Source organism: Propithecus coquereli, unplaced genomic scaffold (assembly GCF_000956105.1).
Source record: "Propithecus coquereli isolate 6110/MARCELLA unplaced genomic scaffold, Pcoq_1.0 Scaffold536, whole genome shotgun sequence".
Taxonomy (NCBI): Eukaryota; Metazoa; Chordata; class Mammalia; order Primates; family Indriidae; genus Propithecus; species Propithecus coquereli.
In genome coordinates, this window is record NW_012151241.1 from 1080418 (window position 1) to 1095153 (window position 14736).

General features: G+C 38.4%; 1 protein-coding gene across 1 annotated transcript in view; it reads right to left on the reverse strand.

Moving 5' to 3' along the window:
- The window catches only part of NSRP1 (nuclear speckle splicing regulatory protein 1), a 40835-nt gene extending 30361 nt beyond the window's left edge, over window positions 1–10474 (reverse strand). The window contains exons 1-2 of the mRNA XM_012657317.1: window positions 10426–10474; window positions 9138–9231 (exon numbers count right to left, since the gene is read on the reverse strand). Coding sequence (XP_012512771.1) covers window positions 9138–9231; window positions 10426–10445 — 114 coding nt within the window. The 5' untranslated portion in view covers window positions 10446–10474. The remainder of the gene's footprint in view (window positions 1–9137; window positions 9232–10425) is intronic.
- Between the last annotated feature and the right edge of the window lie 4262 nt (window positions 10475–14736).

The following is a 14736-nucleotide window of genomic DNA, read 5'->3' on the forward strand; positions in this document are numbered from 1 at the left end:
ATTACATTAATAGATGCTAAAAATCCATTAGCATTTAATACTCATTTGTGATAAAGATTCTTGGCAAACTACAAACTGTAGCAAAAACCTAAGGAAAATATCACATTTTATTGTGAAACTTCATGGGCAATTCACATTAAAGTCAGGAACATGATAAGACTGTTTTTATCATTGTTTCTATTTATCTCTATACTATAGTTTCTAGCCAGTGCAATAATATACACACATAAGTACACAGAAAAATGACAGATGAGATAAAGAATTAAAAAGAGAAAAATTATTCTTATTTGCAGGCAATATGACTGTCTATGTAAGAAATCCAAAAAACATCAGGCAAACTATTAAAACTTTATAGGTTCTAGAATTATCAACCAAAAAATGAGAAACATTCATACATATTCTAATAATAAATTAGTAAAGTTCCCTTATACAACAGTAACAAAGGCTATAAGGTACCTAGAAATAACACTAACAAAAGACATGTACAACCTTTACGGAAGAAATTATAGTTAGGCTAAAAGATATTTAAAACATCTGAATAAAGAAACATGCCATCTTCATAAATGGAAAGATTGAATTACTGAAATATCAGTTCTCTCCTAAATTAATTTGTAAATTCAATGTTTCCAATCAAAATCCCCATAGAGTTTATTATGAAACTGAAAAATGTGACACTAAAATTACTTAGATGATCTCAGACAATTTGAAAGAATAAGACAGAGTGAAGAAGAGGCTGAGAAAAAAGAAAAGCAAGACAATGTATGACCTTATAGGTTAAAATTAAGGATTCTAGCCTTTATCCTAAGAGCAACGGGAAGTCAATAGTGATTTTAAAACCAGTAAGATCACTTTGAAGTGTGCAAAAATATATTGAAGAGGCTTAGAAGGCAACCTGGAAAGTTACTGAAAATGGCAGAGTATGGACTCTGAAAATTCTCTTCTCTATTAAAGCAACAAAAACACTGGCAAAAAATATCAGAATCAACTTTTTTAGAACTCTGGAAATTAACTGAAGGCTTACAGCAGTGCCTGTATTTATTCAAGAACAACAGCTGAATCTTGGTGAGAATCTTGAGCTCTGCAGTATTACCTTGCCCTATTTCCAACATCCCCTCCCTAGTGCCATGGTAAACTAAAAGCATCCACAATCATGGTAGAAATCAGCAGTTTGGCAGCCACCAGTCGGGGCAGAATGGTTTAGAGCTCCTTCAAAATCCCATTCCCTATCTGGTGGTTCCTGGAAGACACCACTTGTTCACAAGGCTCTCTATTTCACTTAAAGCTCACCAGTGCTCAACTGCCTTTTCCCTGAGGGTATCTGTCAAAAACAAAGAGCTGCCTGAGGCGGTGTGGATAACAGTTGCCAAGGTTGAGGCAAACAATATAAATATATTATTCAATTACTTTGGATGTATCAACTGATACTACAGACAGCCCCAGGTTTCCCTTACGACTTCATTCACGTCTTAACAGAAGATTTTCTTTGCTACAAAGAGTTAACTCGCTTGGGGCACTCTTGCAAAAATGAACAAGGGGAATAGATATCTTCAATAACTTTCAAAATAAATGTGGTGAAGTTGGACTGAATTTGGTAAATTTAGTGAGTGTATGCAGAGACAGTGCACCTTCCATGACAGGACAACATGAAGGGTTTATTACACAGATAAAAAAATTATATTAACAGATCCAGATGCTGTCATTTCTTTTCACTGCATCTTGCATAAGCAAAAGCTCAGTGCTAAAGTGACTATTTTAAGTGACACTTTGCAACAAGTTGTAAGTATTGTTAACTACATTCATGCAAATGCAACAGGGCACTGTCAGTTTCATAACACACTAAAGTTGGAACAAAGAGGTATTCAGTGTGGATTTGCCATATCATTCTCAAGTGCATTGGCTATCACAGGGACAGGTGTTAGCCAAAATTTTATCTCTGCGAGAACAGATAAATTTTATGAATAACAGAATCAGCAATGTAAACTGTCGGAAGAATATTTCTGTAGGAATGCAGCATTTCTGTGTGATATCACATCAAATCAAAACGACTTGAATATTTCTTTGCAAGGTAAAACTGTCTATATACGATACGTGGCAAAAAAATCCAAGCATTTCAAAAACAAAGCTCTTTTTTCAAAATATTTCTTCTTCAAAAGGAAATTTCAGATGAACATTTTCCCCAGTTAGCAAAGGTCACTGATGAGCAGGGCAGGATGACATATGTGAATCATTTGAAGAATAGACCTCTTATACATCCATTAATTGGAGAATCCAATGAAAGGTTCACTGACTTTGAGAATCAGGACATTACACTCAAATCAGCATTTCAGCCTCACCTAGTTGATGTTACCAAGGCACCTAAAGAACTACAGATGGAATTGGTTGAGCTCTCAGTAGAGCTCTCTTCTAAAGAAGTCAAAGGGCTGGGCACGGTGGCTCATGCCTATAATCCTAGCACTCTGGGAGGCCAAGGCAGGTGGATCATTTGAGCTCAGGAGTTCGAGACCAGTCTGAGCAAGAGCGAGACCCTGTCTCTACTAAAAATAGAAAGAAATTAGCTGGACAATTAAAATATACATATAGAAAAAAAATTAGCCGGGCATGGTGGCGCGTGCGTGTAGTCCCAGCTACTCGGGAGGCTGAGGCAGGAGGATGGCTTGAGCCCAGGAGTTTGAGGTTGCTGTGAGCTAAGCTGACGCCATGGCACTCTAGCCCAGGCAACAGAGTGAGACTCTGTCTCAAAAAAAAAAAAAAAAAAAAAAGAAGTCAAAGGGTTTTATTTCTTTATCTGAAGCAACAATTTTCAGGTTGCATGCATCATACCTCTTGATGGCATGACTTATGTTGCAAAATTGGATTTTATAAATATATTGTCTAGAAATAAGCATATCAATTGCCAAAATTAAAAGGAAAATTCATTACACTCTGCAAAATGAGCATTTATCACAAGTAAACATCTAAAAGGAATTTCTTAGTCACTAATCACCTTATAATTCTTGTGAAATATTTGTTATCACAAGTGCTTTTAAGAATAATCATATAGAACAGTGATCGGTAAGTTATAGGCTGTGGGCCAAAAACAGCCCACCCCATTTTTATATAGTTTTATTAGAACACTTATTACTCATGCTCACCATTTACACATTGTCTAATGGCTGCTTTCATGCCAAGTAGAATAGTTGACCTGAAAAACCTAAAACATCTATCTATCTAGCTCTTTACAACATAGACAGCTAGAGCACCTGAGTAAATAACCTTACTCATTCTTAGAAGCTAGCCGAGATGTCCAGATCCTAACACATGGAGCTCATACTCTAGTATAGTGACAAGACATGTATGTAAACAATTTATCATACAAGGCTTAAAAAACTAAGTGCTATAAGAAAGGTAAAGACTGTCAGAAAGGCCGGGTGTGGTGGCTCACTCCTGTAATCCTAGCACTCTGGGAGGCCGGGGCAGGAGGATCGCTTGAGCCCAGGAGTTCGAGACCAGCCTGAGCAAGAGTGAGATCGCATCTCTGCTAAAAATAGAAAAATTAGCTGGGCATGGTGGCACGTGCCTGTAGTCTGAGCTACTCAGGAGGCTGAGGCAGGAGGATTGCTTGAGCCCAGGAGTTTGAGGTTGCTGTGAGCTAGGCTGACACCACAGCACTCTAGCCTGGGCAACAGAGCAAGACTGTCTCAAAAAAAGGCTGTCAGAAAAAGGAAGAGATTATATCCAGTAGGGAAAATCAAAGAAGGTATCTTGAAAGAAGTAGCTTTTGTACTGGGTTTTGAAGGATGGCTGCAATTTACAATATAGCCATCCTGTATAAATATAATTTATAATACAGCCATCCTGTATAATTATAATTACACAGACAGAGAGAAGACTTCCAGTGTAAAGAAAAGCAGAGCTACAAAAAACTACAACTGTGACAGTGTACTTTGCTTGGAGGAATGGAGTTAGGAGAAAATGTTAATAAGCATTTTAAGGCCAAAGCATTAAGGTTTTCAATGTCAGGATTAGCATTTTAGATTTATTTATTTATTTTTGGGGGAGCAAGGGGGAAAGGGGCCAGGGTTGGGAAGGGGATAGACGTAGAGCCTAGCACTTTAGATTTAAATTACAATCAGGTTCAGAAGCAAGTGAGTAACAGTGATTAGAATCGTGCTTTAGGAAGATCTGACTACACTATTTGAAATAATTTGAAGGAAGAAAGGTAGTAAGAAAACTAGTTACAAAACTATTATAATAACCCGAGAGAAAAGTCATGAAGGTGTTGACAATGCGACTGGAAAAAAGGACAGATGGAAACAACGCAATCAATAAACACATTACTATGATAGCAAAACCACTCAAACACTTATGATCAGACGGCACCATCAGAACATGTTTTCTTACTCATATGGGTTAAAAACTTTAACCTCCTCTGCCATCTCTCCCACCTTTGAATGAAATAACAATTATAACTAATTAGTTTTGATAATTTTAAAAAGAGGAATTCAACAATAATTAAAAGCAATGGACTACCACTTTCTCATTTTTAAACTAAACCTGAATATAAACACAAAATGAAACAGAATTCATGTGCTAGGGCCCCCTCTGCTGGACCACTGGAGAGAAAGTCTGATCTTAAATTTGTAAAGTCTTACTTACTTGGTTCTGCTGAATTGCTGAAAATAACAGATAGCTTTGCTTCGTAATAACTCCTTTCCAGGAGTATCAAATGCTCTCCTCATGTGGGGAATTATGAAATATCTTTCTCTGCATTTTTCCAAAGCACTCGTAATTTTGTTGTTGATTATGAAAAAAGATTTTAATATACATTCAAACCTCACAAATATTTAAATATACTCAACTAAGAAATTTACTTCTCAGTACAAGAACAAGTTGCAACTCACCAGACTGATTTTTTATAGGTAATGAAGAATCATGCTAAAGAACAGTTTTATATTCTGTTCATTAAGAAATAGGCTGCAGCTGCCTTGTCAGTTAGCTTCTGGATGGGCTCCCCCAATGGAAAACAGAGATGGTATATCGCAGCAGTCCCCCAACCTTTTTGGCACCAGGGACCATTTTCATGGAAGACAATTTTTCCACGGAACAGAGAGCAGGCGGATGGTTACAGGACGATTCAAGCGCATTACATTTATTGTGCACTTTATTATTATTACACTGTAATATATAATGAAATAATTATGCAACTCACCATAGGTTGGGGACCCACGGTATACTGGAACGTGGGAGAAACCAGGTATTTCTCCCTTTCTCTCTAAGACTGAATCTCCCCAGTGGCTTTGGCTCCTTCTGGATAAGCCCAGTTCCTACCAGGTAACCCTGGCCCCTGGCCTCTAGGACCATCTCCTACCTTTTTTTTTTTTTTTGAGAGACCAGGTCTCTCTCTGTCGCCTAGGCTGAAGTGCAGTGGCACAATCACAGCTCACTGCAGCCTTGAACTCCTGGGCTCAAGCAATCCTCCCACCTTAGCCTCCCAAGTAGCTGGGACTACAGGCATGTACCACCACACTTGGTTAATTTTTTAAATTTTTTGTAGAGATGGGGTCTTCACATGTTGCCCAGGCTGGTCTCAAACTCCTGGCCTCAAGCAATCCTCCAGCCTTGGCCTCCCCAAGTGTTGGAATGACAGGCCCACTACTTGCTTAACTACTACTTATCTCTGGATTGCCTCACCATTCCTTTTTTGGCACCTTGAGCCTTTCATCACATATATAACCAATTCTCTATAGGGAGGAGGAAAAGACAAAAGAGGGAAGGAAGGAGAAAGCAAGCTACGACAAAATGGCCCAGGCCTGTATTTTCCGATTCTAATGTACCCACTGTCCAGCTACCACAGCTTCATTTCACAATGGAAAAGAAACAGCAATAACATGGTAAACTTTCTAGATTACTTGTGCAAACTCATCCTTCTCAAACTGGGGTATACTGTGGTAATTTCACATTGCTTTGTGTTACACAGTATGCTGGGATGATTTAATGTGAAAGTGCAAGATAAGCACGTCCAATCTTTCTGCTATATCCATGGTAAGTGATTCTAAAAATTATTTGTATATGAAAACAAACCCCACAAAGGGAAGAAGGCCATAAAACAGAAGCAGAGTTAAAAGTAAGTAAATAAATAAATCCACAAGGATGTTTAATGGGAAACAACAAATGGTGTTGGGTCACTGGATATCCACATGCAAAGAATGAAGTTGGAGCCCTACCTAATATTAGATACAAAAATTAACTCAAAGTGGATCAAAAACCTAAATTTAAGTGCAAAAACTATGACATTCCTGGAAGAAAACGTAGTATAAACCTTTGTAACCTTGGATTAGGCAATGGTCTCTTAGATATGACACCAAAGCACTAGCAACCATAGGAAAAAAATAAATTGGATTTCCTCAAAACTGAACTTTTGTACATCAAAGGACATTTTCAAGGAAGTGAAAAGACAATCCATAGACAGGGAGAATATATTTACAAATTATACATCTAATAAGGTACCTGTATCTAGATTATATAAAGAACTTTTACAACTTATTATAAAATGACAACCCAATTAAAAAACAGGTAAATGGCACAAATAGACATTTCTCCAAAGATACAAAAATGACCATCACTGGCCATCAGGGTAATGTGAATCAAAACCACAATGAGATACCACTTCACACCCACTAGATGGCTATAATAAAAAAGATAAGTAGTGTTAGAAAGGATGTGGAAATGTCGAAACCCTAGTACACTGCTGATGGGAATGCAAAATTGTGCAGCCACTTTGGAAAACGGCCTGGCAGTTCCTCAAAAAGTAAAACATGGAGTGATTATATGAACCAGCAATTTGACTCCTAAGCATATATCCAACAGAAATGAAAATATATGTCCACACAAAAACCTATACACAAATGTTTATAGCAGCACTATTTGTAATAGCCAGAAATTTGAAAAAACCCAAATGCCTACCACCGATGGATAAATACAATGTGGTATATACATATAATGAAATACTATTTAGTAGTAAAAAGAAATAAAGTATTGATACATGATACATGTTAAAACCTTGAAAACATTTTGCTAACACTAATGTGAAAGAAGCTAGACAGAAAAGGCCATCTATTGCATGATTCCATTTACATGAAACATGCGGAACAGGCAAAACCACAGAAATAGAAAGTAGATCAGTGGTTGCCAGGATGTGGGGGTGGGGAGAATGAGGAGTGACTGTAATGAGCACTAGATTTCTTTCTGGGTGATGAAAATATTCTAAAATTAGATAGGTGATGGCTGTATAACTCTTAAAAACCAGTGAATTGTACACTTTAAAAGGGTGAAGTAGACGGTATGTGAATTATATCTCAATTTTTTTTAATGGGGGGAAATGACAAAAAAAAGATCTTACATAAGGATAAAAAAAGATCCTGTAAATAAATCTTAAAATGTTATCTGCTTCTCCACTGTACAATAAACAAATGGACACGAGTGTCAAATCTCCTGCCCTTCCTCCTGTGTTAACCTTCTTAGCCACCCAGAATAGAAATCCTTACAGTTAATATACAACTCATCTCTTTCCTTTCCCATATATTCAATTTGGCTGCCAGGTCCTGTTTATTTCTGTGGTATCTCTCATATTTGTCTTGATTTATTCCCACTGACCACACCCTAGTTAAGATTGTCATTTCTCACCTGAACTATAAAAGCCTTCCAACAGGCATCTTGACCCTCAACTTTCATTTCTCCCCATCTGTACTTTACAATTTAAGAGTTATCTTCCCAAGATAAAACTGTGGTCATATCACTGACCTACTCAAAAACTACTTAAAAATCTAAAGTTGAGGCTGGGCACGGTGGCTTATACCTGTAATCTTAGCACTCTGGGAGGCTGAGGCAGGAGAATCGCTTGAGCTCAGGAGTTCAAGACCAGCCTGAGCAAGAATGAGACCCTGTCTCTATTACAAATAGAAAAATTAGCCAGGTGTCGTGGCACACACCTATAGTCCCAGCTACTTGGGAGGCTGAGGCAGGAGGATCGCTTGGGCCCAGGAGTTGAGTCTAGCCTGGGCAACACAGCAGGACCCATCTCTACTTTAAAAAAACAAAACAAAACAAAAAAACCACATGATTCTACAATTACATGGATTAATCTCACTGACATTATACTAAGTAAAAGAAGTCAGACGTAGAGTTCGTACTGTACGATGCCTTTTATATGAAATTCTATTAATAGAACAGGCAAAACTAATCCAAGTGACGAAAATGTGAGCAGTTATCTGGGGCAGAATGTGGGGAGGTTGACTGAAAAGGGGTGTGGAAGGACTTTCACGGGAGAGGGAAATGTTCTACATCTTGATTGCAGCATATACATTTGTCAAAAATCATCAACCCATATACTTAAAATCTGCAAATTTTATTATATGTAAATTATATCTCTATTTGTAAAAAATGTGAGCCATATAGAGCCGAATACATAATTAGTAAACTAACTGAAAAGCTATTTTTCTGCCAGACCAAAAGAAGTCCCAGATTAACTGATGCAAAGGTCTTTGTTTTAAGAGAGATAAAAACATGACTGGAATATTAGATAAGCACACATTTGGGGTTGTTTCTGCTATACATTGTGGGTTTCACAGGAAAACAGTTTTGGCTGCTAAAATAGAAAATGTTCATATTAGATGTTTTAGCAGTGCTATCAATGGTAACTTTATTTACTACTATAATTATAACTGAGCAATTACATCTAGCAGACACTGAAGAAATAACCATAAAAGTAGTCCAATAAAGAATTCTTATACAATCATCTTAAATCATGGTTAACTAATCAGAAACTACTTTGCTAATAAAAATTTCTAGGAAATTGGTGACATCTTATTAACTCATTCCTAGGGATCTTTACAGCGATAATTTTGTTACATCAATTTTAGCTGTCTGAAATTACTTTGTGTAACTGTTTAAAAGTAAGTGAAGTTCACAAATTTTGGGAAAAAAAAATTCTAAAGAAAGAAAAATTGGTGGTTTCTTTCTTTAAACATTCCTTTTGATAATCCATACTCTGAAACATTGTATTGACAAATTAATAAACGCAAAGACATCAAACTCAGAAGTTCAATTTTCAAAAATTTTACATTTCCAACAATGCAGGAGTGAAATATAGGATCCCTTACCTCATCATCATCATCAGAATCATTCCCAAACACTGACGGTTTTTGCAAAACAGGGTGCAACTGCTGTGTTTTCTTTGGCAAAATAAGCCCATACCTGCATATTTTTTTTTGAAACAGAAATTACACTATTATCTTTAAATGTTAAAAAATAATACATCCACTATCTCTTCCGGATGAAGATATCAAATCAAAACATGCCATAAGCCTTATGAACACATAACAGACTGTTACTGATTTTCAGTTATCTCAAAATTCTAATATGCCATTTTATAATTACTCTAAGTCATTATTTGTGGACCCAGGTCAAACTCAAATACCATTTTCAAAGAAGAGAAGTAAATGAACAGCTCAGAAATGTTTTAGATGGTGAAGTGGTATCAACAGTTTAAAAAAGACACGTTGGTGGAAAGCTCAGTTCATGTCCACTAAAGATAAAAATGCTTTAAATTATCCCTGTGGTCTAACAAGTCAAGAAAACGGCTACATTTTTTTCTATTGTGTACTTTACACAGTTTTTAGGAAGTCATTGGATAGTGTGCAACCCACGAAAACTTTAAAGATTAAATTAACTGAAAAACCTAAGTAGCCATGGGGAAAGTTCCTATTACACTTTATTAAGCTCACTTGCTTTGTCTCGGAGCATGTGAGAGAACCATCCCATCAGATCCAACTCATTTAATGTTTCTCGAATTTTGGCCTTTAAGAAGCAGAGACCACAGGAAGCCGCATCAAAGTATGGATTACACATCAAAGGCAAAACTTTCAAATACGTACAACATTTGTCTCTTTTGCGGCAACGTATGCCCCAGTTCCCTACATGCCTACCCTTTTCTGTGGCTTCTCAGAACAATATTCCTAAAACGAGAAGGGAGGGCGGGAATCAGGACTTGAGCTTCTGCCAAGAACAAGGCCCTCTAAGGAAGCCAGGAATTGTCTCTCTTCTTACTGCCCGAGAGCATCCAAGCGGGGAGAAACTCAAGCGCGGGGTAGGAAGCAAGACTGAGGGGCCTCAGACCGAGCTTTTGGAAAATAGAAAAGTCTCGCTCTCTGCCCCTCAGCCTAACTTCCTTTATTTCCTCACAAGTTTCTCCCTCAAACTTCGGGCTTCCAGCCTGGAAAATGTATGGGGGAGGGGAATATATGTTCCTCAGGACTTCTGGGTATTTTCCCGTCTCTTTCCCTGACGACACAGCCCCTTCACTTCCACCGCACTTTAACTCCTCGGCCAAAGACACAGTCGCTGTAGTTTCTCATTCCCCAGCCTGACCCTAACTCCCGGATCACTCACTGCCTGCCCGGAATCGCCATCTTGCTCCCGTGTCCGCTGAACGTGGCCGAAGCCGACGCCGACGTGACGCTGACGCCGGCGCCGCAAGTAAACTCTCGCGCGGCTTTGGGTGGCGGGGAACTCGCGTATCGGTTGGCTAGCGCGATGGAAATCACTTCCCATCTGCTGAGAAGCGGATCCTACGGCCTCTGTTTTGTTTCGGAGCTGACCGGCTACCTAGAAATCAGTGGGAAGAAGGGAATGACAAAATTTATGTTCAAATTGGATCTCCTGTTGATAGCACGTAGCGGGTCTTGCTTTTTTTATACAGTCTGACAATCTCTTCCTTTTAGTGTGGGTGTTTAAAACATTTTCATTAAAGTAACTATGATTGCTGTTTGTTTTCTGTTTTTCACATCTTGTTTTCTCTCTCTCCCTCGCCCACCTCTTTTTGCCTTCTCTTGATTTATAGAGAAATTTTTAATAATTCAGCTTGTGATTTGCATGATTCTGCCTCCTTTGTTGGCTTATTAGCTATAGTTGTTATTTTTTTAAGGGGGTTGCTTTAGGGTTTGGGGGGGCGGGTTTTGTTTGTTTTCTGAAACAGAGTCTCACTCTGATGCTGGGGCTAGAGTGCAGTGGCATCGTCATAGCTCACTGCAACCTCGAACTCCTGGGCTCAAGCGATTCGCCTGTCTCAGTCTCCAAGTAGCTGAGACTACAGGCGCGAGCCATCACGCTTGGCTAAATTTTCTATTTTTTATAGAGACAGGGTCTTACTCTTGTTCAGGCTGGTCTCAAGATCCTGGTCTCAAGCAGTCTTCTCGCCTGGGACTCTCAGAATGCTAGGATTACAGGCGTGAGCCACCACGCCCAGCCCTAGGGTTTCTAACATCTTTAATTTAGCACAGTCTACCTTAAAGCAAGAATATACCACTTTATGTATAGTATAAGAAGCTTACAAAAGTATTCTTCCATTTTCCCTCCTATATTTTTGCTATTGTCACAATTTTACTTCTACCTGTGTTATAAATGCACAATAAATTATTTTTGCTTTAAACAGGTTTTTAAAAAAGATTTTTAAAATAAGAAAAATATTATGTTTACCCACATATTCACCATTTCTGGTTATCTGCATATCTTTGTGTAGATCCAGATTTCCATCTAGTATAGTATCTTTTTAACTTTTATCAAACATGTTTATTGAGATATAATTCAGGTATCATACAATTCACCCATTTAAAGTGTGCAATTCAATCATGTTTAATATAGTCAAAGAATTATACACAATCAATTTTAGAATATTTTCAATGCCAAAAAAAGAAATCATGTACCCGTTAGTCACTCCCATTTTTCCCCAAACTCCTCAGCCCTAGGCAACTACTAATCTATCAGTTTTTGCTTCATGTATTTTGAAGCTCCATTATTAGGTGTACAAATGTTTAAGATTGTCATATCTTCTTAATTGACCCCTTTTTCATTATGAAATAACCTTCTTTATCATGATAATATTCTTTGCTCCGAAATCTGCTTGTGTGATATTATAGCCACTCCAGTTTTCTTTTGACATTATCTCTGGGAAAACAGAAAGAAGTGCAGGAATGGAAAACAATTGTGATTTACTACAGGGCTAAGCCCTAAATAGCATACATGATCATGATACTGTAAACACTAAATATTGATTTCTTCTAACTTAAATTACCATATAATAATATTAGAAAGAATGGATGAGAAGAGTCTGTGTGTGTGTGTGTGTGTGTGTGTGTGTGTGTGTGTGTGTATGTGCTGAGTGAAAGGACAGCCTTGCTAATGAAATAACAGAAAAAATTATCTAAACCCACAGTCTCTCAGTAAGGGCTAAAATCAGTAATGTGAACTCTCTCTTTAACAGGCACCCCACCCCGCAGGGTTCTATTTTTACAACATCTGAAAAGAGCTGAGCATACAGAAAGGAAATGTAAGCCTTTCTCTTTTATATTCTATAGATTATACACTAAATTGCTTTTGAAAATTTGCTTTTACAGCCTTGAGTTCCTGAGCAAACAGCAGGAGTATGAGCTTCAGCCCTTAGTTCCTGCCCAAAACCATATCTCAAGGACAAAATCACAGACAAGAGCACATCCACACTGATAAGTCTGTCTCCAAGGAAAATGGGAGAAGCCAACTCTTGGCGCTTCTGTTACCAGCTGGCCACTAAGAAAAAAAAAAAAGAAATGAATGCCGCAGTTTGACAGCTATACCCTGTTAATTTGGCTACAGCCATAAATCTTCTTCCTCTCTTTACAACCCCTAAATAAAAAGCCCCAGTAGCGGTTTTCTAGGCCAGCACCTCCTCTCTCCCTTTTTCACTTCTGTACTGGCCCTTTTTCCATGTGGAAAAAGTAAAATAAACTTTTCCTTCTTTCTGTCTTAAACTTTGTGTGAAAAATCTTTCTCCACTCTTGCCGTGAGCACCTAGTAAGTTCACCACTCTTAACACTGAGGAAGGAGCTAAATCTTTGTATTGCATACTGGGAAGTTAATAGATATTGCCTAAATCAGAAAAAAAAAAAAAGTAGCCACAAAACCATGTTCTTTAGTAATATGGAAGTAAATGTCAAAAGTACGACCAGGGCAGGGCACGGTGACTCATGCCTGTAATCCTAGCACTCTGGGAGGCTGAGGCTGGAGGATTGCTGGAGCTTAGAGTTTGAGGTTGCCATGAGCTAGGCTGATACCACGGCACTCTAGCCCAGGCAACAGAGCAAGACTCTGTCTCAGAAAAAAAGCTACAACCAAAATGAGTGTTGGCAAACTTTTTCTGCAAACAGATAGTAAATATTTTAGGCCCTGGGATTCATGCGGTCTCTGGCTACTGCTCAACTCTGCCCTTGTAGAGTGAAAGCTCCCATAGACAATATGGGCATGGCTGTTCCAATAAAACTTTATTTACCATAACAAGCAGTTGACCAGATTTGGCTCATGGGTTGTTTACCAACTCCTGAACAAAAAGAATTGAAAGTAGTTGACTCAGAAGCAAGGAAAATGGAGGTGACGTGGGGCTGGGAAATGCTCTGGTCTCAACAGACCTGTGTTAACAGGATGAGTATCAGCATGTATTACTTTGCTTAAAATAAAAAGAATAAAGAGTAAAAAATAAAGTCACCTGCTAGGGCTGTCTGCCTCTTGCTTGAAGAGACTGAATGGGGAATTAGTTGCACAAAAATTACCCAGTGGAAACCTCAATATCCTAGATAATCTGAGTTTTGAAACGGTGTTTTGAATTCTGTACTCTCCCATTGCCTTTGGGACATTGTAATGAAGCAGTCATGGGATTTTCCCAAAGCCAGAAGGTTGATTTCTCAGATGCAGTGTTGCAGAGAGTTCTTCGATCATTTGGTAGAGTCTGCAGCACTGGTGGCAACTGAAGCAGTGAATCAGGGGCGCAGAGAAGCTTCCTAATATTTTAGAACCCAACTTTGGTAACTTTAGGGGGAGATGCTATAAGGATAGAAGCAGGGTGAACTAATATAAGATAATATCATCACTTCCACATTCCTGATGGTTATACAGTAGAGAATGCCAACTATCTTAGATTTCCAGAAATGTACTGAACGAATTTCAATTGTTCCATATGATTTTCATAATCCTCTCCCTTAACTAACTACTTACCTTTTGAGTTGTTTCGTAGAAATGGTGGATTTTCTGCAAGACAAAGGAACTGAGATTTTGAAGGCCCCTGGGGAGACTTCCAGATGCCAAAATTCATTATCCCTCAAAACCTGCCCCCAATGCATGTAGCTCCTTGTTAGTTACACCATGCCCTGTCCCTATGCACATGGCCTCTCCTTTAAAATCCCATGGTCTCCCTTAGTTGGAGAGACAGATTTGACACAACTTCTCCCATCTGTCATATTTAAAGAATTCCTCTCTTCCTTGGCAATCCTTGTTGTCTCAATGATTGGATCTTTGTGCCATGGGCAACTGAACCTAGACTGAAACCACCTTGTGGTTTCGACAACATATACGAGACTTCAATAACACAATTTGACTAGAATTGGATCCAAGGCAACTTTGGGAATCTCTGCACCCAAACTCATGAATCTTCCATTTAATATTTTAACATTTATGTTACTAATGTTAACTTCACTACTTTCAGTCTTTGCTTCTCTTTGTGCCCACTCTTTTCCCCAGTCAACTACTCATTCTCCACACCTTTTCTCTATTTACAGCTTCTACTAACTTGTAGGGTCTGGAAGGCGTATGTTTCAACTGCTTTAAGGCTGTCATGACACCTTTGGCCTCTAAATGTCAGATTTGATTCTTGACACGCTCATGGCTGAAGAATGACCA